The sequence below is a fragment of the Triticum urartu genome, chromosome 6 (genome assembly GCF_003073215.2).
Source record: "Triticum urartu cultivar G1812 chromosome 6, Tu2.1, whole genome shotgun sequence".
Taxonomy (NCBI): domain Eukaryota; kingdom Viridiplantae; phylum Streptophyta; class Magnoliopsida; order Poales; family Poaceae; genus Triticum; species Triticum urartu.
This window is the reverse complement of record NC_053027.1, coordinates 112,238,627-112,261,570: the sequence shown is the minus strand read 5'-3', so window position 1 is coordinate 112,261,570 and position 22,944 is coordinate 112,238,627. Positions and strand designations below refer to the sequence as shown.

The 22,944-nt window shown below is 41.2% G+C and overlaps 1 protein-coding gene across 1 annotated transcript; it reads left to right on the top strand.

Moving 5' to 3' along the window:
• The first annotated feature begins 17,755 nt into the window (after positions 1 to 17,755).
• On the top strand, positions 17,756 to 18,319 carry LOC125515855. Its single transcript, XM_048681348.1, has one exon. The coding sequence runs from the start codon at positions 17,823 to 17,825 to the stop codon at positions 18,210 to 18,212; it is 390 nt and encodes a 129-aa protein (XP_048537305.1). The 5' UTR covers positions 17,756 to 17,822; the 3' UTR covers positions 18,213 to 18,319.
• Positions 18,320 to 22,944: the final 4,625 nt, after the last annotated feature.

Genomic DNA, 22,944 nt, shown 5'->3' with positions numbered 1-22,944 from the left:
GAAGAAATTAAAACCCTAGATGTTGCTAAACCCACTATTATGGATTTCAAGGAATTTAACTATGAAAATTTCTCTTTGATTGATTGTATTTCCTTGTTGCAATCCGTGCTAAATTCTCCTCATGCTTATAGTCAAAATAAAGCGTTTACTAAACATATCGTTGATGCCTTGATGCAATCTTATGAAGAAAAACTTGAATTGGAAGTTTCTATCCCTAGAAAACTTTATGATGAGTGGGAACCAACTATTAAAAATTAAAATTAAAGATCATGAATGCTATGCTTTATGTGATTTGGGTGCTAGTGTTTCCACGATTCCAAAGACTTTGTGTGATTTGTTAGGTTTCCGTGATTTTGATGATTGCTCTCCAAACTTGGACCTTGCGGATTCCACTATTAAGAAATGTATGGGAAGAATTAATGATGTTATTATTTTTGCAAATAGGAATTATGTGCCCATAGATTTTATTGTTCTTGACATAGATTGCAATCCTTCATGTCCTATTATTTTTGGTAGACCTTTCCTTAGAACGGTTGATGCAATTATTGATATGAAGGAAGGAAATATTAGATTCCAATTTCCATTAAGGAAAGGCATGAAACACTTTCCTAGAAAGAAGATTAAATTACCTTATGAATCTATTATGAGAGCCACTTATGAATTGCCTATCAAAGATGGCAATACCTAGATCTATTCTTGCTTGTTATGCCTAGCCAGGGGCGTTAAACGATAGCGCTTGTTGGGAGGCAACCCAATTTTATTTTTATTTCTTCCTTTTTTCTCCTGTTTAGTAATAAATAATTTATCTAGCCTCTGTTTTGGTTGTGTTTTTTTGTGTTTAATTAGTGTTTGTGCCAAGTAGAACCGTTGGGAAGACTTGGGGAAAGTCTTGTTGAACTTGCTGTAAAAAAACAGAAACTTTAGCGCTCACGAGAACTGCTGTCATTTTTATTTGGAAAGTGATATTTAGTTAATTATTTTTGAAGATGATTAATAGATAAATTCCTCACTTCCAGAAATTTATTTTAGAATTTTTGGGGTTCCAGATCTTGCGCTAGCTACAGATTACTACAGACTGTTCTGTTTTTGACAGATTCTGTTTTTCGTGTGTTGTTTGCTTATTTTGATGAACCTATGGCTAGTAAAATAGTTTATAAACCATAGAGAAGTTGGAATACAGTAGGTATAACACCAATATAAATAAAGAATGAGTTCATTACAGTACCTTGAAGTGATCTTTTGTTTTCTTTCGCTAACGGAGCTCACGAGATTTTCTACTTTAAGTTTTGTGTTGTGAAGTTTTCAAGTTTTGGGTAAAGATTCGATGGATTATGGAACAAGGAGTGGCAAGAGCCTAAGCTTGGGTATTCCCATGGCACCCCCAAGATAATCTAAGGACACCTAAAAGCCAAAGCTTGAGGATGCCCCGGAGGGCATCCCCTCTTTCGTCTACTTCTATCGGTAATTTTACTTGGAGCTATATTTTTATTTACCACATGATACGTGTTTTGCTTGGAGCGTCTTGTATGATTTGAGTCTTTGCTTGTTAGTTTACCACAATCATCCTTGTTGTACACACCTTTTGAGAGAGCCACACATGATTTGGAATTTGTTAGAATACTCTATGTGCTTCATTTATATCTTTTGAGTTATATAATTTTGCTCTAGTACTTCACATATATCCTTTTAGAGCCCGGTGGTGGATTTGTTTTGTGGAAACTATTGACCTCTCATGCTTCACTTAGATTATTTTGAGAGTCTTAAATATCATGGTAATTTACTTAAAATCCTAATATGCTTGGTATACAAGATTAATAATAAAACTTTCTTATGAGTGTGTTGAATACTATGATAAACCATAGTGAAGCATGAGAGATTAATTAGGATTTTAAGCAAATTACCATGCTATATAGACTCTAAAAATAATCTAACTGAAGCATGAGAGATCAATAGTTTCTATAAAACAAATCCACCACCGTGCTCTAAAAGATATAAGTGAAGTACTAGAGCAAAATTATATAACTCAAAAGATATAAGCGAAGCACATAGAGTATTCCAACAAATTCCAAATCATGTATGGCTCTCTCAAAAGGTGTGTACAGCAAGGATGATTGTGTTAAACTAACAAGCAAAGACTCAAATCATACAACACGCTCCAAGCAAAACACATATCATGTGGTAAATAAAAATATAGCTCCAAATAAAGTTACCGATAGAAGTAGATGAAAGAGGGGATGCCTTCCTGGGCATCCCCAAGCTTTGGGTTTTAGGTGTCCTTAGATTATCTTGGTGGTGCCATGGGCATCCCCAAGCTTAGGCTCTTGCCACTCCTTGTTCCATAATCCATCAAATATTTACCCAAAACTTGAAAACTTCACAACACAAAACTTAAAGTAGAAAATCTCGTGAGCTCCGTTAGCGAAACAAAACAAAAGATCACTTCAAGGTACTGTAATGAACTCATTCTTTATTTATATTGGCGTTATACCTACTGTATTCCAACTTCTCTATGGTTTATAAACTATTTTACTAGCCATAGGTTCATCAAAATAAGCAAACAACACACGAAAAACAGAATCTGTCAAAAACAGAACAGTCTGTAGTAATCTGTAGCTAGAGCAAGATCTGGAACCCCAAAAATTCTAAAATAAATTGCTGGACGTGAGGAATTTATCTATTAATAATCTTCAAAAATAATTAACTAAATAACACTCTCCAAATAAAAATTAAAGCAGTTCTCGTGAGCGCTAAAGTTTCTGCTTTTTACAGCAAGTTCAACAAGACTTTCCCCAGGTCTTTCCAACGGTTCTACTTGGCACAAACACTAATTAAACACAAAAAACACAACAAAAATAGAGACTAGATAAATTATTTATTACTAAACAGGAGAAAAAAAACAATTAATAAAAATGAAATTGGGTTTCCTCCCAACAAGCGCTATCGTTTAACGCCCCTAGCTAGGCATAACAAGCAAGAATAGATCTAGGTATTGCCATCTTTGGTAGGCAATCCATAAGTGGATATCATAATAGATTCATAAGGTAATTTAATTTTGTTTCTAGGAAAGTGTTCCATGCCTTTCCTTAATGGAAATTGGAATCTAATATTTCCTTCCTTCATATCAATAATTGCACCAATCGTTCTAAGGAAAGGTCTACCAAGAATAATAGGACATGAAGGATTGCAATCTATGTCAAGAACAATCAAATCTACGGGCACATAATTCCTATTTGCAACAATAAAAACATCATTAATTCTTCCCATAGGTTTCTTAATAGTGGTATCCGCAAGGTGCAAGTTTAGAGAGCAATCATCAAAATCACGGAAACCTAACAAATCACACAAAGTTTTTGGAATCGTGGAAACACTAGCACCCAAATCACATAAAGCATAGCATTCATGATCTTTAATTTTAATTTTAATAGTTGGTTCCCACTCATCATAAAGTTTTCTAGGGATAGAAACTTCCAATTCAAGTTTTTCTTCATAAGATTGCATCAAGGCATCAACGATATGTTTAGTAAACGCTTTATTTTGACTATAAGCATGAGGAGAATTTAGAATGGATTGTAACATGGAAATACAATCAATCAAAGAGCAATTTCATAGTTAAATTCCTTGAAATCCATAATAGTGGGTTTAGCAACATCTAGGGTTTTAATTTCTTCAATCCCACTTTTATCAATTTTAGCATCAAGATCAACAAATTCCGAATTCTTGGAACGCCTTCTAGGTAAAGGTGGATCATATTCAGTCCCATCATTATCAAGATTCATATTGGAAAACAAATATTTAATAGGGGACACATCGATAACTTTTAGATCTTCATCTTTATTTTCATAGCAACTAGAAGAACACGCTCTTATAAAGGCATCTTTCTTAGCACGCATCCTAGCGGTTCTTTCTTTGCACTCATCAATGGAAATTCTCATGGTTTTGAGAGACTCATTCATATCATGCTTAGGTGGAATAGATCTAATTTCAAAGAATCAACATCAAGAGAAATTCTATCAACGTTCCTAGCCAAATCATCAATCTTAAGCAATTTTTCTTCAATCATAGCATTAAAATTCTTTTGCAAAGTAATAAATTCTTTAATGTTAGATTCAAAATCAGAGGGCATCTTATTATAATTTCCATAAGAATTGTTGTAGGAATTACCATAATTATTACAGGGATTACTAGGATAAGGCCTAGGATTGAAATTTCCTATATACGCGTTGTTACCAAAATTGTTCCTACCAACAAAATTCACATCCATAGATTCATTATTATTCTTAATCAAAGTAGACAAGGGCATATCATTAGGATCAGAAGAAACACTCTTATTAGCAAATAATTTCATAAGTTCATCCATCTTTCCACTCAAAACATTAATTTCTTCTATCGCATGCACCTTTTTATTAGTAGATCTTTCAATATAACATTGAGAATAATTAACCATAATATTATCTAGGAGTTTAGTAGCTTATCCTAAAGTGATTTCCATAAAAGTGCCTCCCGCGGCCGAATCTACAAGATTTCTAGACGCAAAATTCAATCCGACATAAATTTTTTGTATAATCATCCACAAATTTAAACCATGAGTAGGGCAATTACGTATCATTAATTTCATTCTCTCCCAAGCTTGTGCAACATGTTCATGATCAAGTTGCTTAAAGTTCATAATGTCGTTTCTAAGAGAGATGATCTTAGCAGGAGGAAAATACTTAGAGATAAAAGCATCTTTGCACTTGTTCCAAGAATCAATACTATTTTTAGGCAAAGACGAAAACCAAGCTTTAGCACGATCTCTAAGCGAAAAAGGAAATAGCTTCAATTTAACAATATCTGTAGCGACCAGACCTCAAACAGTCTGATCTCTGTGCTCAGGTGTCATCCCTGGATCAGTAATGCTGACACCACACAATACTCGGAGGATTTATAACAGAGTAGCAATCACACACTTATTACATCGAGTGTCTCCATAGAGAACTTATTACAATAAATATGGCTTAAGGCCATCTAATAACGATAACAGCGGAAGGCTTGGAAGATAAGTGAGTCCATCAACTCCAACGACATCACTGCCGTAGTTTCGGTGCTTGATCGGTTGGATCGTGAAGACGTACGACTACTTCCTCTATGTTGCTTCAATGCTTCCGCAGTCGGTCTGCGTGGGTACGTAGACAACACTCTCCCTCTCGTTGCTATGCATCACATGATCCTGCATGTGCGTAGGAATTTTTTTTGAAATTACTACGAAACCCAACAGTGGCATCCGAGCCTAGGTTTTATGTGTTGATGTTATATGCACGAGTAGAACACAAGTGAGTTGTGGGCGATATAAGTCATACTGCTTACCAGCATGTCATACTTTGGTTCGGCGGTATTGTTGGATGAAGCGGCCCGGACCGACATTACGCGTACGCTTACGCGAGACCGGTTCTCCCGACGTGCTTTGCACAAAGGTGGCTAGCGGGTGACAGTTTCTCCAACTTTAGTTGAACCGAGTGTGGCTACGCCCGGTCCTTGCGAAGGTTAAAACAGCACCAACTTGACAAACTATCGTTGTGGTTTTGATGCGTAGGTAAGATTGGTTCTTGCTTAAGCCCGTAGCAGCCACGTAAAACTTGCAACAACAAAGTAGAGGACATCTAACTTGTTTTTGCAGGGCATGTTGTGATGTGATATGGTCAAAACGTGATGAGATATAAGTTGTTGTATGAGATGATCATGTTTTGTTAAAGTTATCGGCAACTGGCAAAAGCCTTATGGTTGTCTCTATATTGCATAAGATGCAAGCACCCAATAACTGCTTTACTTTATTGCTATGCGATAGCAATAGTTGCAAGAGCAATTGTTGGCGAGACGACCACGTGACGACACATTGGTATAGATCAAGATGATGGAGATCATGGTGTCATGCCGGTGACGATAGAGATCATAATAGTACTTTGGAGATGGAAACCAAAGGCGCAAGATGATGATGGCCATATCATGTCACATATTTTGATTGCATATGATGTTTATCTTTTATACATCTTATTTTGCTTAGTTTGACGGTAGAATTATAAGATGATCTCTCACTAATTATCAAGAAGTGTTCTCCCTGAGTATGCACCGTTGCCAAAGTTCGTCGTGCCCAGACACCACGTGATGATCGGGTGTGATAAGCTCTACGTCCATCTACAACGGGTGCAAGCCAGTTTTGCACATGCGGAATACTCAGGTTAAACTTGACAAGCCTAGCATATGCAGATATGGCCTCGGAACACGGAGACCGAAAGGTCGAGCGTGAATCATATAGTAGATATGATCAACATAGTGATGTTCACCATTGAAAACTACTCCATCTCACGTGATGATCGGTTATGGTTTAGTTGATATGGATCACGTAATCACTTAGAAGATTAGAGGGATGTCTATCTAAGTGGGAGTTCTTAAGTAATATGATTAATTGAACTTAAATTTATCATGAACTTAGTCCTGGTAGTATTTCGCAAATCATGTTGTAGATCAATAGCTCACGTTGTTTATTTTGATATGTTCCTAGAGAAAATTGTGTTGAAAGATGTTAGTAGCAAAGATGCGGATTGGATCCGTGATCTGAGGTTTATCCTCATTGCTGCACAGAAGAATTATGTCCTTGATGCACCGCTAGGTGACGGACCTATTGCAGGAGCAGATGCGGACGTTATGAACGTTTGTCTAGCTCAATATGATGACTACTTGATAGTTTAGTGCACCATGCTTAATGGCTTAGAAGCGGGACTTCAAAGACATTTTTGAACGTCATGGAGCATATGAGATTTTCCAGGAGTTGAAGTTAATATTTCAAGCAAATACCCAAGTTGAGAGATATGAAGTCTCCAACAAGTTCTATAGCCAAAAGATGGAGGAGAATCGCTCAACTAGTGAGAATGTGCTCAGATTGTCTGAGTACTACAATCGCTTGAATCAAGTGGGAGTTAATCTTCCAGATAAGATAGTGATTGACAGAATTCTCTAGTCACCATCACCAAGTTAGTAGAACTTCGTGATGAACTATGATATGCAAGGGATAACGAAAATAATTCCCAAGCTCTTCGTGATGCTGAAATCGATGAAGGTAGAAATCAAGAAAAACATCAACTGTTGATGGTTAACAAGACCACTAGTTTCAAGAAAAGGGCAAAGGGAAGAAGGGGAACTTCAAGAAGAACGGCAAGCAAGTTGCTGCTCAAGTGAAGAAGCCCAAGTCTGGTCCTAAGACTAAGTGTTTCTACTGCAAAGGGACTGGTCACTAGAAGCGGAACTACCCCAAGTGATTGGCAGATAAGAAGGATGGCAAAGTAAACATAAGTATATTTGATATACATGTGATTGATGTGTACTTTACTAGTGTTTATAGCAACCCCTCAGTATTTGATACTAGTTCAGTTGCTAAGATTAGTAACTCGAAACGGGAGTTGCAAAATAAACAGAGACTAGTTAAGGGTAAAGTGACGATGTGTGTTGGAAGTGGTTCCAAGATTGATATGATCATCATCGCACACTCCCTATACTTTCGGGATTAGTGTTGAACCTAAATAAGTGTTATTTGGTGTTTGCGTTAAGCATAAATATGATTTGATCATGTTTATTGTAATACGGTTATTCATTTAAGTAAGAGAATAAATTGTTGTCCTGTTTACATGAATAAAACCTTATATGGTTACACACCCAATGAAAATAGTTCATTGGTTCTCGATCATAGTGATACACATAATCATAATATTGAAACCAAAAGATGCAAAGTTAATAATGATAGTGCAACTTATTTGTGGCACTGCCGTTTAGGTCATATTGGTGTAAAGCGCATGAAGAAACTCCATGCTGATGGGATTTTGGAATCACTTGATTATGAATCACTTGGTGCTTGCGAACCATGCCTTATGGGCAAGATGACTAAAGACTCCGTTCGCCGGAACAATGGAGCGAGCAACTGACTTATTGGAAATAATACATACTGATGTATGCAATCCGATGAGTGTTGAAGCTCACGGCGGGTATCGTTATTTTCTGACCTTCACATATGATTTGAGCAGCTATGGGTATATCTGCTCGATGAAACATAAGTCTGAAACATTTAAAAAGTTCAAAGAATTTCAGAGTGAAGTGGAAAATCATTGTGACAAGAAAATAAAAGTTTCTACGATATGATCGCAGAGGTAAAATATTTGAGTTACGAGTTTGGTCTTCAATTAAAACAATGTGGAATAGTTTCACAAACTCATGCCACATGGAACACCACAGCATAATGGTGTGTCCGAACGTCATAACCGTACTTTATTGGATATAGTGCAATCTATGATGTCTCTTACCGATCTACCACTATCGTTTTGGGTTTATGCATTAGAGACAGCTGCATTCACGTTAAATAGGGCACCATCTAAATCCGTTGAGACGACACCATGTGAACTATGGTTTGGCAAGAAACCTAAGCTGTCGTTTCTTAAAGTTTGGGGTTGCGATGCTTATATGAAAAAGTTTCATCCTGATAAGCTCAAACTCAAATCGGAGAAGTGCGTCTTCATAGGATATCCAAAGGAAACTATTGGATACACCTTCTATCACAGATCCGAAGGCAAGACTTTTGTTACCAAATTCGGAAACTTTTTGGAGAAGGAGTTTCTCTTGAAAGAAGTGAGTGGGAGGAAAGTAGAACTTGACGAGGTAACTGTACCTGCTCCCTTATTGGAAAGTATTACATCACAGAAAACTGTTTCTGTGACACCTACACCAGTTAGTGAGGAAGCTAATGATGATGATCATGAAACTTTAGAACAAGATACTACTGAACCTCGTAGATCAACCAGACTAAGATCCGCGCCAGAGTGGTACGGTAATCCTGTTCTGGAAGTCATGCTACTAGATCATGATGAACCTACGAACTATGAAGAAGCGATGGTGAGCCCAGATTCCGCAAAGTGGCTTGAAGCCATGAAATCTGAGATATGATCCATGTATGAGAACAAAGTATGGACTTTGGTTGACTTGCCCGATGATCGGCAAGCCATAGAAAATAAATGGATCTTCAAGAGAAAGACGGACGCTGATAGTAGTGTTACTATCTACAAAGCTAGAATTGTCGCAAAAGGTTTTCGACAAGTTCAAGGTGTTGACTACGATGAGATTTTCTCACTCGTATCTATGCTTAAGTCTGTCCGAATCATGTTAGCAATTGCCGCATTTTATGAAATCTGGCAAATGGATAAACAAAACTGCATTCCTTAATGGATTTACTAAAGAAGAGTTGTATACGATGCAACTAGAAGGTTTTGTCGATCCTAAAGGTGTTAACTAAATATGCAAGCTCCAGCGATCCATCTATGGACTGGTGCAAGAATCTTGGAGTTGGAATATACGCTTTGATAAGTTGATCAAAGCATATAGTTTTATACAGACTTGCGGTGAAGCCTGTATTTACAAGAAAGTGAGTGGGAGCACTACAACATTTCTGATAAGTATATGTGGATGACATATTGTTGATCGAAAATAATGTAGAATTATTCTGCAAAGCATAAAGAAGTGTTTGAAAGGAGTTTTTCAAAGAAAGACCTCGGTGAAGCTGCTTACATATTGAGTATCAAGATCTATAGAGATAGATCAAGACACTTGATAAGTTTTTTCAATGAGTACATACCTTGACAAGATTTTGAAGTAGTTCAAAATGGAACAGTCAAAGAAAAGGTTTCTTGCCTGTGTTACAAGGTGTGAAGTTGATTAATACTCAAAGCACGACCACGGCAGAAGATAGAAAGAGAATGAAAGTCATTCCCTATGCCTCAGTCATAGGTTCTATAAAGTATGCCATGCTGTATACCAGATCTATTGTATGCCCTACCACTGAGTTTGGCAAGGGAGTACGATAGTGATCTAGGAGTAGATCACTGGACAGCGGTCAAAATTATCCTTAGTGGAATAAGGATATGTTTCTCGATTATGGAAGTGAAAAAAAAGGTTCGTCGTAAAGGGTTACGCCGATGCAAGTTTTGACACTAATCTAGATGACTCTAAGTCTCGGTCTAGATACATATTGAAAGTGGGAGCAATTAGCTAGAGTAGCTCCATGCAGAGCTTTGTTGACATAGAAATTTGCAAAATACATGCGGATCTGAATGTGGCAGACCCGTTGACTAAGATTCTCTCACAAGCAAAACATGATCACACCTTAGTACTCCTTGGGTGTTAATCACATAGCGATGTGAACTAGATTACTGAATCTAGTAAACCCTTTGGGTGTTGGTCACATGACGATGTGAACTATGGGTGTTAATCACATGATGATGTGAACTATCGATGTTAATCACATGGTGATGTGATCTAGATTATTGACTCTAGTGCAAGTGGGAGACTGAAGGAAATATGCCCTAGAGGCATGTGAAGGAAATATGCCCTAGAGGCAATAATAATGTTATTATTTTATTTCCTTATATCATGATAAATGTTTATTATTCATGCTAGAATTGTATTATCCGGAAACATAATACTTGTGTGAATACATAGACAAACTAAACGTCACTAGTATGCCTCTACTTGACTAGCTCGTTAATCAAAGATGGTTATGTTTCCTAACCATAGACATGTGTTGTCATTTGATTAACGGGATCACATTATTAGGAGAATGATGTGATTGACATGACCCATTCCATTAGCTTAGCACCCGATCGTTTAGTATGTTGCTATTGCTTTCTTCATGACTTATACATGTTCCTATGACTATGAGATTATGCAACTCCCTTTGCCGGAGGAACACTTTGTGTGCTACCAAACGTCACAACGTAACTGGGTGATTATAAAGGAGCTCTACAGGTGTCTCCAAAGGTAAATGTTGGGTTGGCGTATTTCGAGATTAGGATTTGTCACTCCGATTGTCGGAGAGGTATCTCTGGGCCCTCTCGGTAATGCACATCACATAAGCCTTGCAAGCATTGCAACTAATGAGTTAGTTGCGAGATGATGTATTACGAAACGAGTAAAGAGACTTGCCGGTAACGAGATTGAACTAGGTATTGAGATACCGACGATCGAATCTCGGGCAAGTAACATACCGATGACAAAGGGAACAACGTATGTTGTTATGCGGTCTGACCGATAAAGATCTTCGTAGAATATGTGGGAGCCAATATGAGCATCCAGGTTCCGCTATTGGTTATTGACCGGAGACGTGTCTCGGTCATGTCTACATTGTTCTCGAACCCGTAGGGTCCGCACGCTTAAGGTTTCGATGACAGTTATATTATGAGTTTATGAGTTTTGATGTACCGAAGTTAGTTCGGAGTCCCGGATGTGATCATGGACATAACGAGGAGTCTCGAAATGGTCGAGACATAAAGATTGATATATTGGAAGCTATATTCGGACACCGGAAGTGTTCGGTGATTTCGGAGAAAACCAGAGTACCGGAGGGTTACCGGAACCCCCCGGGAGAAGTAATGGGCCATATGGGCCTTAGTGGAGAGAGAGAAGGGCAGCCAGGGTGGGCCGCGCGCCTCCTCCCCCTGGTCCGAATTGGACTAGGAGAGGGGGGCGGCGCCCCCCTTTCCTTCTCCCTCCCCACTTCCTTCCCCCTCCTAGTAGGAGTCCTACTCCTACTAGGAGGAGGACTCCTCCTTGGCGCGCCTATAGGGCCGGCCGGCCTCCTCCCCTTGCTCCTTTATATACGGGGGCAGGGGGCACCCCTAGACACACAAGTTGATCCACGTGATCGTTTTCTTAGCCGTGTGCGGTGCCCCCTTCCACCATAATCCTCGATAATATTGTAGCGGTGCTTAGGCGAAGCCCTGCGACGGTAGAACATCAAGATCGTCACCACGCCGTCGTGCTGACGGAACTCTTCCCCGACACTTTGCTGGATCGGAGTCCGGGGATCGTCATCGAGCTGAACGTGTGCTAAAACTCGGAGGTGCCGTAGTTTCGGTGCTTGATCGGTCGGGCCGTGAAGACGTACGACTACATCAACCGCGTTGTGCTAACGCTTCCGCTGTCGGTCTACAAAGGTACGTAGATCACACTCTCCCCTCTCGTTGCTATGCATCACCATGATCTTGCGTGTGCGTAGGAATTTTTTTGAAATTACTACGTTCCCCAACAGTGGCATCCGAGCCTAGGTTTTTATGTGTTGATGTTATATGCACGAGTAGAACACAAGTGAGTTGTGGGCGATATAAGTCATACTGCTTACCAGCATGTCATACTTTGGTTCGGCGGTATTGTTGGACGAAGCGGCCCGGACCGACATTACGCGTACGCTTACGCGAGACCGGTTCTCCCGACGTGCTTTGCACAAAGGTGGCTAGCGGGTGTCAGTTTCTCCAACTTTAGTTGAACCGAGTGTGGCTACGCCCGGTCCTTGCGAAGGTTAAAACAGCACCAACTTGACAAACTATCGTTGTGGTTTTGATGCGTAGGTAAGATTGGTTCTTGCTTAAGCCCGTAGCAGCCACGTAAAACTTGCAACAACAAAGTAGAGGACGTCTAACTTGTTTTTGCAGGGCATGTTGTGATGTGATATGGTCAAGACATGATGCTAAATTTTATTGTATGAGATGATCATGTTTTGTAACCAAGTTATCGGCAACTGGCAGGAGCCATATGGTTGTCGCTTTATTGTATGCAATGCAATTGCGCTGTAATGCTTTACTTTATCACTAAGCGGTAGCGATAGTCGTGGAAGCATAAGATTGGCGAGACGACAACGATGCTACGATGGTGATCAAGGTGTCGCGCCGGTGACGATGGTGATCACGACGGTGCTTCGAAGATGGAGATCACAAGCACAAGATGATGATGGCCATATCATATCACTTATATTGATTGCATGTGATGTTTATCTTTTATGCATCTTATCTTGCTTTGATTGACGGTAGCATTTTAAGATGATCTCTCACTAATTATCAAGAAGTGTTCTCCCTGAGTATGCACCGTTGCGAAAGTTCTTCGTGCTGAGACACCACGTGATGATCGGGTGTGATAGGCTCTACGTTCAAATACAACGGGTGCAAAACAGTTGCACACGCGGAATACTCAGGTTATACTTGACGAGCCAAGCATATACAGATATGGCCTCGGAACACGGAGACCGAAAGGTCGAGCGTGAATCATATAGTAGATATGATCAACATAGTGATGTTCACCAATGAAACTACTCCATCTCACGTGATGATCGGACATGGTTTAGTTGATTTGGATCACGTATCACTTAGAGGATTAGAGGGATGTCTATCTAAGTGGGAGTTCTTTAGTAATATGATTAATTGAACCTAAATTTATCATGAACTTAGTACCTGATAGTATCTTGCTTGTTTATGTTTGATTGTAGATAGATGGCCCGTGCTGTTGTTCGTTGAATTTTAATGCGTTCCTTGAGAAAGCAAAGTTGAAAGATGATGGTAGCAATTACACGGACTGGGTCCGTAACTTGAGGATTATCCTCATTGCTGCACAGAAGAATTACGTCCTGGAAGCACCGCTGGGTGCCAGGCCTGCTGCTGGAGCAACACCAGATGTTATGAACGTCTGGCAGAGCAAAGCTGATGACTACTCGATAGTTCAGTGTGCCATGCTTTACGGCTTAGAATCGGGACTTCAACGACGTTTTGAACGTCATGGAGCATATGAGATGTTTCAGGAGTTGAAGTTAATATTTCAAGCAAATTGCCCGGATTGAGAGATATGAAGTCTCCAATAAGTTCTATAGCTGCAAGATGGAGGAGAACAGTTCTGTCAGTGAGCATATACTCAAAATGTCTGGGTATAATAATCACTTGATTCAATTGGGAGTTAATCTTCCAGATGATTGCGTCATTGACAGAATTCTCCAATCACTGCCACCAAGCTACAAGAGCTTCGTGATGAACTATAATATGCAAGGGATGAATAGACTATTCCCGAGCTCTTCGCAATGCTAAAAGCTGCGGAGGTAGAAATCAAGAAGGAGCATCAAGTGTTGATGGTCAACAAGACCACTAGTTTCAAGAAAAAGGGCAAAGGGAAGAAGAAGGTGAACTTCAAGAAGAACAACAAGCAAGTTGCTGCTCAAGAGAAGAAACCCAAGTCTGGACCTAAGTCTGAAACTGAGTGCTTCTGCTGCAAGCAGACTGCTCACTGGAAGCAGAACTGTCCCAAGTATTTGGCGGATAAGAAGGATGGCAAGGTGAACAAAGGTATATGTGATATACATATTATTGATGTGTACCTTACTAATGCTCGGAGTAACACCTGGGTATTTGATACTGGTTCTGTCGCTAATATTTGCAACTCGAAACAGGGGCTACGGATTAAGCGAAGATTGGCTAAGGACGAGGTGACGATGCGTGTGGGAAATGGTTCCAAAGTCGATGTGATCGCGGTCGGCACGCTACCTCTACATCTACCTTCGGGATTAGTATTAGACCTAAATAATTGTTATTTGGTGCCAGCGTTAAGCATTGAACATTAATATCTGGATCTTGGTTTGATGCGAGACGGTTATCATTTAAATATGAGAATAATGGTTGTTCTCTATTTATATGAGTAATAATCTTTTATGGTCATGCACCTTTGAAGTGGTCTATTTCTTATAAATCGATAGTAGTACACACATATTCATAATGTTGAAGCCAAAGGATGCAGAGTTGATAATGATAGTGCAACTTATTTGTGGCACTGCCGTTTAGGTCATATCGGTGTAAAGCGCATGAAGAAACTCCATACTGATAGACTTTTGGAACCACTTGATTATGAATCACTTGGTACTTGCGAACCGTGCCTCATGGGCAAGATGACTAAAACTGCCGTTCTCCGGTACTATGGAGAGAGCAACAGATTTGTTGGAAATCATACATACAGATGTATGTGGTCCGATGAATGTTGAGGCTCGTGGCGGATATCGTTATTTTCTCACCTTCACAGATGACTTAAGCAGATATGGGTATATCTACTTAATGAAACATAAGTCTGAAACGTTTGAAAAGTTCAAAGAATTTCAGAGTGAAGTTGAAAATCATCGTAACAGAAAATAAAATTTCCTACGATCTGATCGATGGAGGAGAATATTTGAGTTACGAGTTTGGTCTACATTTGAAGCAATGCGGAAAATTAAGGTTTTCGCAACTCACGCCACCCGGAACACCACAAGCGTAATGGTGGTGTTCCGAAACGTCGTAATCGTACTTTACTAGATATGGTGCGATCTATGATGTCTCTTACATGATTTACCGCTATCGGTTTTGGGGTTATGCTTTAGAGGACGGCCGCATTCACGTTTAATAGGGCACCATCGAAATCCGTTGAGACGACGCCTAATGAACTGTGGTTTTGGCAAGAAACCAAAGTTGTTATTTCTAAAGTTTTGGGGCTGCGAATGCTTATGTGAAAAAGCTTCAACCTGAATAAGCTGCGAACCAAATCGGAGAAATGTGTTTCATAGGATACCCAAAGGAACTATTGGGTACACCTTCTATCACAGATGAAGGAAAGACTTTTGTTTGGCTAAATTCGGAGCTTTTTAGAGAAGGAGTTTCTCTCGAAAGAAGGTGAGTGGGAGGAAGTAGAACTTGATGAGGTACTACCTGCTCCCTTATTGGAAAGTAGTTCATCAGAAAAGTTTTCTGTGACACCTACACCAATTAGTGAGGAAGTTTAATGAAATGATGATCATGAAACTTCAGATCAAGTTGTTTGAACTCGTATATCAACAGAAGTAAGATCCGCACCAGAGTGGTACGTAATCCTGTTCTGGAAGTCATGCTACTATCATGATGAACCTACGAACTGAAGAAGCGATGGTGAGCCCAGATTCCGCAAAATGACGAGCCATGAAATCTGAGATGGGATTCCATGTATGAGAACAAAGTGTGGACTTGGTTGACTTGCCAGTTGATCGGCAAGAAATTGAGAATAAATGGGATCTTCAAGAAGAAGACTGACGCCGACGGTAATGTTACTGTCTACAAAGCTCGACTTGTCGCAAAGGGTTTCTGACAAGTTCAAGGGGGATTGACTTACGAATGAGGCCTTCTCACCCGTAGCGATGCTTAAATCTGTCTGAATCATGTTAGCGATTGCCGCATTTTATGATTATGAAATTTAGCAGATGGATGTCAAAACTGCATTCCTGAATGGATTTCTGGAAGAAGAGTTGTATATGATGCAACCGGAAGGTTTTGTCGATCCAAAGGGAGCTAACAAAGTGTGCAAGCTCCAGCGATCCATTTATGGACTGGTGCAAGCCTCTCGGAGTTGGAATAAACGCTTTGATAATGTGATCAAAGCATTTGGTTTTATACAGACTTTTGGAGAAGCCTGTATTTACAAGAAAGTGAGTGGGAGCTCTGTAGCATTTCTGATATTATATGTAGATGACATATTACTAATCGGAAATGATATAGAATTTCTGGATAGCATAAAAGGATACTTGAATAAGAGTTTTTCAATGAAAGACCTCGGTGAAGCTGCTTACATATTAGGCATTAAGATCTATAGAGATAGATCAAGACGCTTGATTGGACTTTCACAAAGCACATACCTTGACAAAGTTTTGAAGAAGATTCAAAATGGATCAAGCAAAGAAAGGATTCTTGCCTGTGTTACAAGGTGTGAAATTGAGTAAGACTCAATGCCGACCATGCAGAAGATAGAGAGAAAATGAAAGATGTTCCCTATGCTTCAGCCATAGGCTCTATCATGTATTCAATGCTGTGTATCAGACCTGATGTGTGTCTTGCTATAAGTCTAGCAGGGAGGTACCAAATTAATACAGGAGTGGATCACTGGACAACGGTCAAGAACATCCTGAAATACCTGAAAAAGACTAAGGATATGTTTCTCATATATGAAGGTGACAAAGAGCTCATCGTAAATGGTTACGTTGATGCAAGCTTTGACACTGATCCAGACGATTCTAAATCGCAAACCGGATACGTGTTTACATTAAACGGTGGAGCTGTCAGTTGGTGCAGTTCTAAACAAAGCGTTGTGGCGGGATCTACATGTGAAACGGAGTACATAGCTGCTTCGGAAGCAGCAAACAAAGGAGTCTGGATGAAGGAGTTCATATCCGATCTAGGTGTCATACCTAGTGCATCGGGTCCAATGAAAATCTTTTGTGACAATACTGGTGCAATTGCCTTGATCAGCTTATGGGGCTCCTGATCAGCTTGTCGTTCCTCACCCTTGCGTTTGAAAAATCACCCTATAACCTTGCATTTCTGGGGCTCCTAATCAGCTTGTCGTTCACGGGGACATCGACACCGGTCACAACCAGTGTCTGAGGGTGGATCGGTGTCAACGGTGATCGACCGACAAGGTAGCTCAGGCGGGGCAGCTTTGTCACCGGCTGTGACTAGTGTTAGGGCAACGGTGAACGGGGAAAGAAGGCGGCTCATGTAGGGTGGCGCATGACATCGACACCGACATCGACCAGTGTCGGAGGATGGGCCATGGGGACAAAAAAAGAAGATGAAGAGGAGGAAGAAGTGGACGATCACAAAATTTTACCACTGAAAAAAATAGGCGACTGATGCATAGTTGCTCTCTTAGTATCCACTAAAAAAATTAATAAAAGGTGATATAAATTTGAAAACTTCACTCATGTAGTCATCAGTTTGATTCATTTTTTTGTATTTTTGACGATGTAAACGTTTTTATATGTGAATTTCAATTATGTTTACATGTACCACTCGATATGCATTATGTTTATGTATGAAAAAATAAAATTATATAAAAGCCCGTGGCAACGCACAGGCATTCTACTAGTCTCCCTGGTTTCCCAGCGGTCCTCCTCGCCCCCATCCAAATCCCCCGCCACCCCCTCGCGGAGGAGGAGGAGGCCGGCGGCCATGGAGGAGGAGAGGAAGGGGTTCCAGCCACATCTGATGGCCCTGGGCGGCGGGAGCAGGTTGAGGGGTGCGGCGGGGGCGATGGGCCTGCAGAAGCAGAAGTCGTGGTCGCCCGACATCGAGCGGGACGAGGCGTGGGAGCGGCGGCGGCGCGGGATACTGGGCAGGGGCCGCCGCTCGCCGCTGCAGCGCGCGCAGAGCGTCACCGACGACCAGCTCGACGAGCTGCGCGGCTCCCTCGATCTGTGCTTCCGCTTCGACCCGCCCTCGCAGCGTTGCGCCGCCTGTGACGTCGGGAAGAGCCGCCTCGTCGAGACGCTCCCGGCGGTCGACCTCCTCTACGCCGTCGCCGCCAACGCCAACGCCGGCGCGGCCAACCAGTGCTCCTGAGGTGCCTCCTCGGAGGCCTCCGAGCCGTTGCAGATCGGGATCCCCCTCTCCATACACTCCCCAAGTACGCGCATTCAGTTCCGTTTCATCTGATCTGTTTGATTAGACGACCACGCCCCCCCTTTTCTTTCTTCCCTCTCTTCCTTCTTCCCCAAGTCCTAATCCAACAAGGGAAAGGGGGGAGTCCTACTCCCGGTAGGAGTAGGACTCCTCCTGCGCGCCTCCTCCTAGGGCCGGCCGCGCCCCCCTCCCTTGCTCCTTTATATACGAGGCAGGGGCACCCCTGGACAAGTTGATCCACGATCGTTTTCTTAGCCGTGTGCGGTGCCCCCTTCCACCATAGTCCTCGATAATATTGTAGTGGTGCTTAGGCGAAGCCCTGCAACAGTAGAACATCAAGATCGTCACCATGCCGTCGTGCTGATGGAACTCTGCCCCGACACTTTGCTGGATCGGAGTCCGGGGATAGTCATCGAGCTGAATGTGTGCTAGAACTCGGAGGTGCCGTAGTTTCGGTGCTTGATCGGTCGGGCCATGAAGACGTACGAATACATCAACCGCATTGTCATAACGCTTCCGCTATCGGTCTACGAGGGTACGTAGATCACACTCTCCCCTCTCGTTGCTATGCATCACCATGATGTTGCGTGTGCATAGGAAAATTTGAAAATTTTGAAATTACTACGTTCCCCAACAGTGGCATCCGAGCCTAGGTTTTATGTGTTGATGTTATATGCACGAGTAGAACACAAGTGAGTTGTGGGCGATATAAGTCATACTGCTTACCAGCATGTCATACTTTGGTTCGGCGGTATTGTTGGACGAAGCGGCCCGGACCGACATTACGCGTACGCTTACGCGAGACCGGTTCTCCCGACGTGCTTTGCACAAAGGTGGCTAGCGGGTGTTAGTTTCTCCAACTTTAGTTGAACCAAGTGTGGCTACGCCCGGTCCTTGCGAAGGTTAAAACAGCACCAACTTGACAAACTATCGTTGTGGTTTTGATGCGTAGGTAAGATTGGTTCTTGCTAAGCCCGTAGCAGCCACGTAAAACTTGCAACAACAAAGTAGAGGACGTCTAACTTGTTTTTGCAGGGTATGTTGTGATGTGATATGGTCAAGACATGATACTAAATTTTATTGTATGAGATGATCATGTTTTGTAACTAAGTTATCGGCAACTGGCAGGAGCCATATGGTTGTCGCTTTATTGTATAAAATGCAATTGCACTGTAATGCTTTACTTTATCACTAAGCGGTAGTGATAGTCGTGGAAGCATAAGATTGGCAAGACGACAACGATGCTACGATGATGATCAAGGTGTCGCGCCGGTGATGATGGTGATCATGACGATGCTTCGAAGATGGAGATCACAAGAACAAGATGATGATGGCCATATCATATCACTTATATTGATTACATGTGATGTTTATCTTTTATACATCTTATCTTGCTTTGATTGACGGTAGCATTTTAAGATGATCTCTCACTAATTATCAAGAAGTGTTCTCCCTGTGTATGCACCGTTGCGAAAGTTTTGCATGCTGAGACACCACGTGATGATCGGGTGTGATAGGCTCTACGTTCAAATACAACGGGTGCAAAACAGTTGCACGCGCGGAATACTCAGGTTATACTTGACGAGCCAAGCATATACAGATATGGCCTCGGAACACGGAGACCGAAAGGTCGAGCGTGAATCATATGGTAGATATGATCAACATAGTGATGTTCACCAATGAAACTACTCCATCTCACGTGATGATCGGACATGGTTTAGTTGATTTGGATCACGTGATCACTTAGAGGATTAGAGGGATGTCTATCTAAGTGGGAGTTCTTTATTAATATGATTAATTGAACTTAAATTTATCATGAACTTAGTACCTGATAGTATCTTGCTTGTTTATGTTTGATTGTAGATAGATGGCCTGTGCTGTTGTTCCGTTGAATTTTAATGCGTTCCTTGAGAAAGCAAAGTTGAAAGATGATGGTAGCAATTACACGGACTGGGTCCGTAACTTGAGGATTATCCTCATTGCTGCACAGAAGAATTACGTCCTGGAAGCACCGCTGGGTGCCAGGCCTGCTGCTGGAGCAACACCAGATGTTATGAACGTCTGGCAGAGCAAAGCTGATGACTACTCGATAGTTCAGTGTGCCATGCTTTACGGCTTAGAAGCGGGACTTCAACGACATTTTGAACGTCATGGAGCATATGAGATGTTGCAGGAGTTGAAGTTAATATTTCAAGCAAATGCCCAGATTGAGAGATATGAAGTCTCCAATAAGTTCTATAGCTGCAAGATGGAGGAGAACAGTTCTGTCAGTGAGCATATACTCAAAATGTCTGGGTATAATAATCACTTGATCCAATTGGGAGTTAATCTTCCAGATGATTGCGTCATTGACAGAATTCTCCAATCACTGCCACCTAGCTACAAGAGCTTCGTGATGAACTATAATATGCAAGGGATGAATAAGACTATTCCCGAGCTCTTCGCAATGTTGAAAGCTGCGGAGGTAGAAATCAAGAAAGAGCATCAAGTGTTGATGGTCAACAAGACCACTAGTTTCAAGAAAAAGGGCAAAGGGAAGAAGAAGGGGAACTTCAAAAAGAACAGCAAGCAAGTTGCTGCTCAAGAGAAGGAACCCAAATCTGGACCTAAGCCTGAAACTGAGTGCTTCTACTGCAAGCAGACTGGTCATTGGAAGCGGAACTGCCCCAAGTATTTGGCGGATAAGAAGGATGGCAAGGTGAACAAAGGTATATGCGATATACATGTTATTGATGTGTACCTTACTAATGCTCGCAGTAGCACCTGGGTATTTGATATTGGTTCTGTTGCTAACATTTGCAACAAGAAACAGGGACTACGGATTAAGCGAAGATTGGCTAAGGACGAGGTGACGATGCGCGTGGGAAATGGTTCCAAAGTCGATGTGATCGCGGTCGGCACGCTACCTCTACATCTACCTTCGGGATTAGTATTAGACCTAAATAATTGTTATTTGGTGCCAGCGTTGAGCATGAACATTATATCTGGATCTTGTTTGATGCGAGACGGTTATTCATTTAAATCAGAGAATAATGGTTGTTCTATTTATATGAGTAAAATCTTTTATGGTCATGCACCCATGAAGAATGGTCTATTCTTATTAAATCTCGATAGTAGTGACATGCACATTCATAATGTTGAAGCCAAAAGATGCAGAGTTGATAATGATAGTGCAACTTATTTGTGGCACTGCCGTTTAGGTCATATCAGTGTAAAGCGCATGAAGAAACTCCATACTGATGGACTTTTGGAACCACTTGATTATGAATCACTTGGTACTTGCGAACCGTGCCTTATGGGTAGTTCTTCGGTGCTATGGAGAGAGCAACAGATTTGTTGGAAATCATACTTACAGATGTATGTGGTCCGATGAATGTTGAGGCTTGTGGCGGATATCGTTATTTTCTCACCTTCACAGATGACTTAAGCAGATATGGGTATATCTACTTAATGGAACATAAGTATGAAACATTTGAAAAGTTCAAAGAATTTCAGAGTGAAGTTGAAAATCATCGTAACAAGAAAATAAAATTCCTACGATCTGATCGTGGAGGAGAATATTTGAGTTATGAGTTTGGTGTACATTTGAAACAATGCGGAATAGTTTCGCAACTCACGCCACCTGGAACACCACAGCGTAATGGTGTGTCCGAACGTCGTAATCGTACTTTACTTGATATGGTGCGATCTATGATGTCTCTTACTGATTTACCGCTATCGTTTTGGGGTTATGCTTTAGAGACGGCCGCATTCACGTTAAATAGGGCACCATCAAAATCCGTTGAGATGACACCTTATGAACTGTGGTTTGGTAAGAAACCAAAGTTGTCATTTCTGAAAGTTTGGGGCTGCGATGCTTATGTGAAAAAAGTTCAACCTGATAAGCTCGAACCCAAATCGGAGAAATGTGTCTTCATAGGATATCCAAAGAAACTATTGGATACACCTTCTATCACAGATCTGAAGGCAAGACTTTTGTTGCTAAATTCGGAAACTTTCAAGAGAAGGAGTTTCTCTCGAAAGAAGTTAGTGGGAGGAAAGTAGAACTTGATGAGGTAACTGTACCTGCTCCCTTATTGGAAACTAGTACATCACAGAAACCGGTTTCTGTGACACCTACACCAATTAGTGAGGAAGCTAATGATGATGATCATGAAACTTCAGAAGAAGATACTACTGAACCTCGTAGATCAACCAGAGTAAGATCCACACCAGAGTGGTACGGTAATCCTGTTCTGGAAGTCATGCTACTAGATCATGATGAACCTATGAACTATGGAGAAGCGATGGTGAGCCCAGATTCCGCAAAATGGCTTGCAGCCATGAAATCTGAGATGGGATCCATGTATGAGAACAAAGTGTGGACTTTGGTTGACTTGCCAAAAGATCGGCAAGAAATTGAGAATAAATGGATCTTCAAGAAGAAGACTGACGCTGACGGTAATGTTACTGTCTACAAAGCTCGACTTGTCGCAAAAGGTTTTCGACAAGTTCAAGGGATTGGCTACGATGAGACCTTCTCACCCATAGCGATGCTTAAGTCTGTCCGAATCATGTTAGCAATCGCCGCATTTTATGATTATGAAATTTGGCAGATGGATGTCAAAATTGGATTCCTGAATGGATTTCTGGAAGAAGAGTTGTATATGATGCAGCCGGAAGGTTTTGTCTA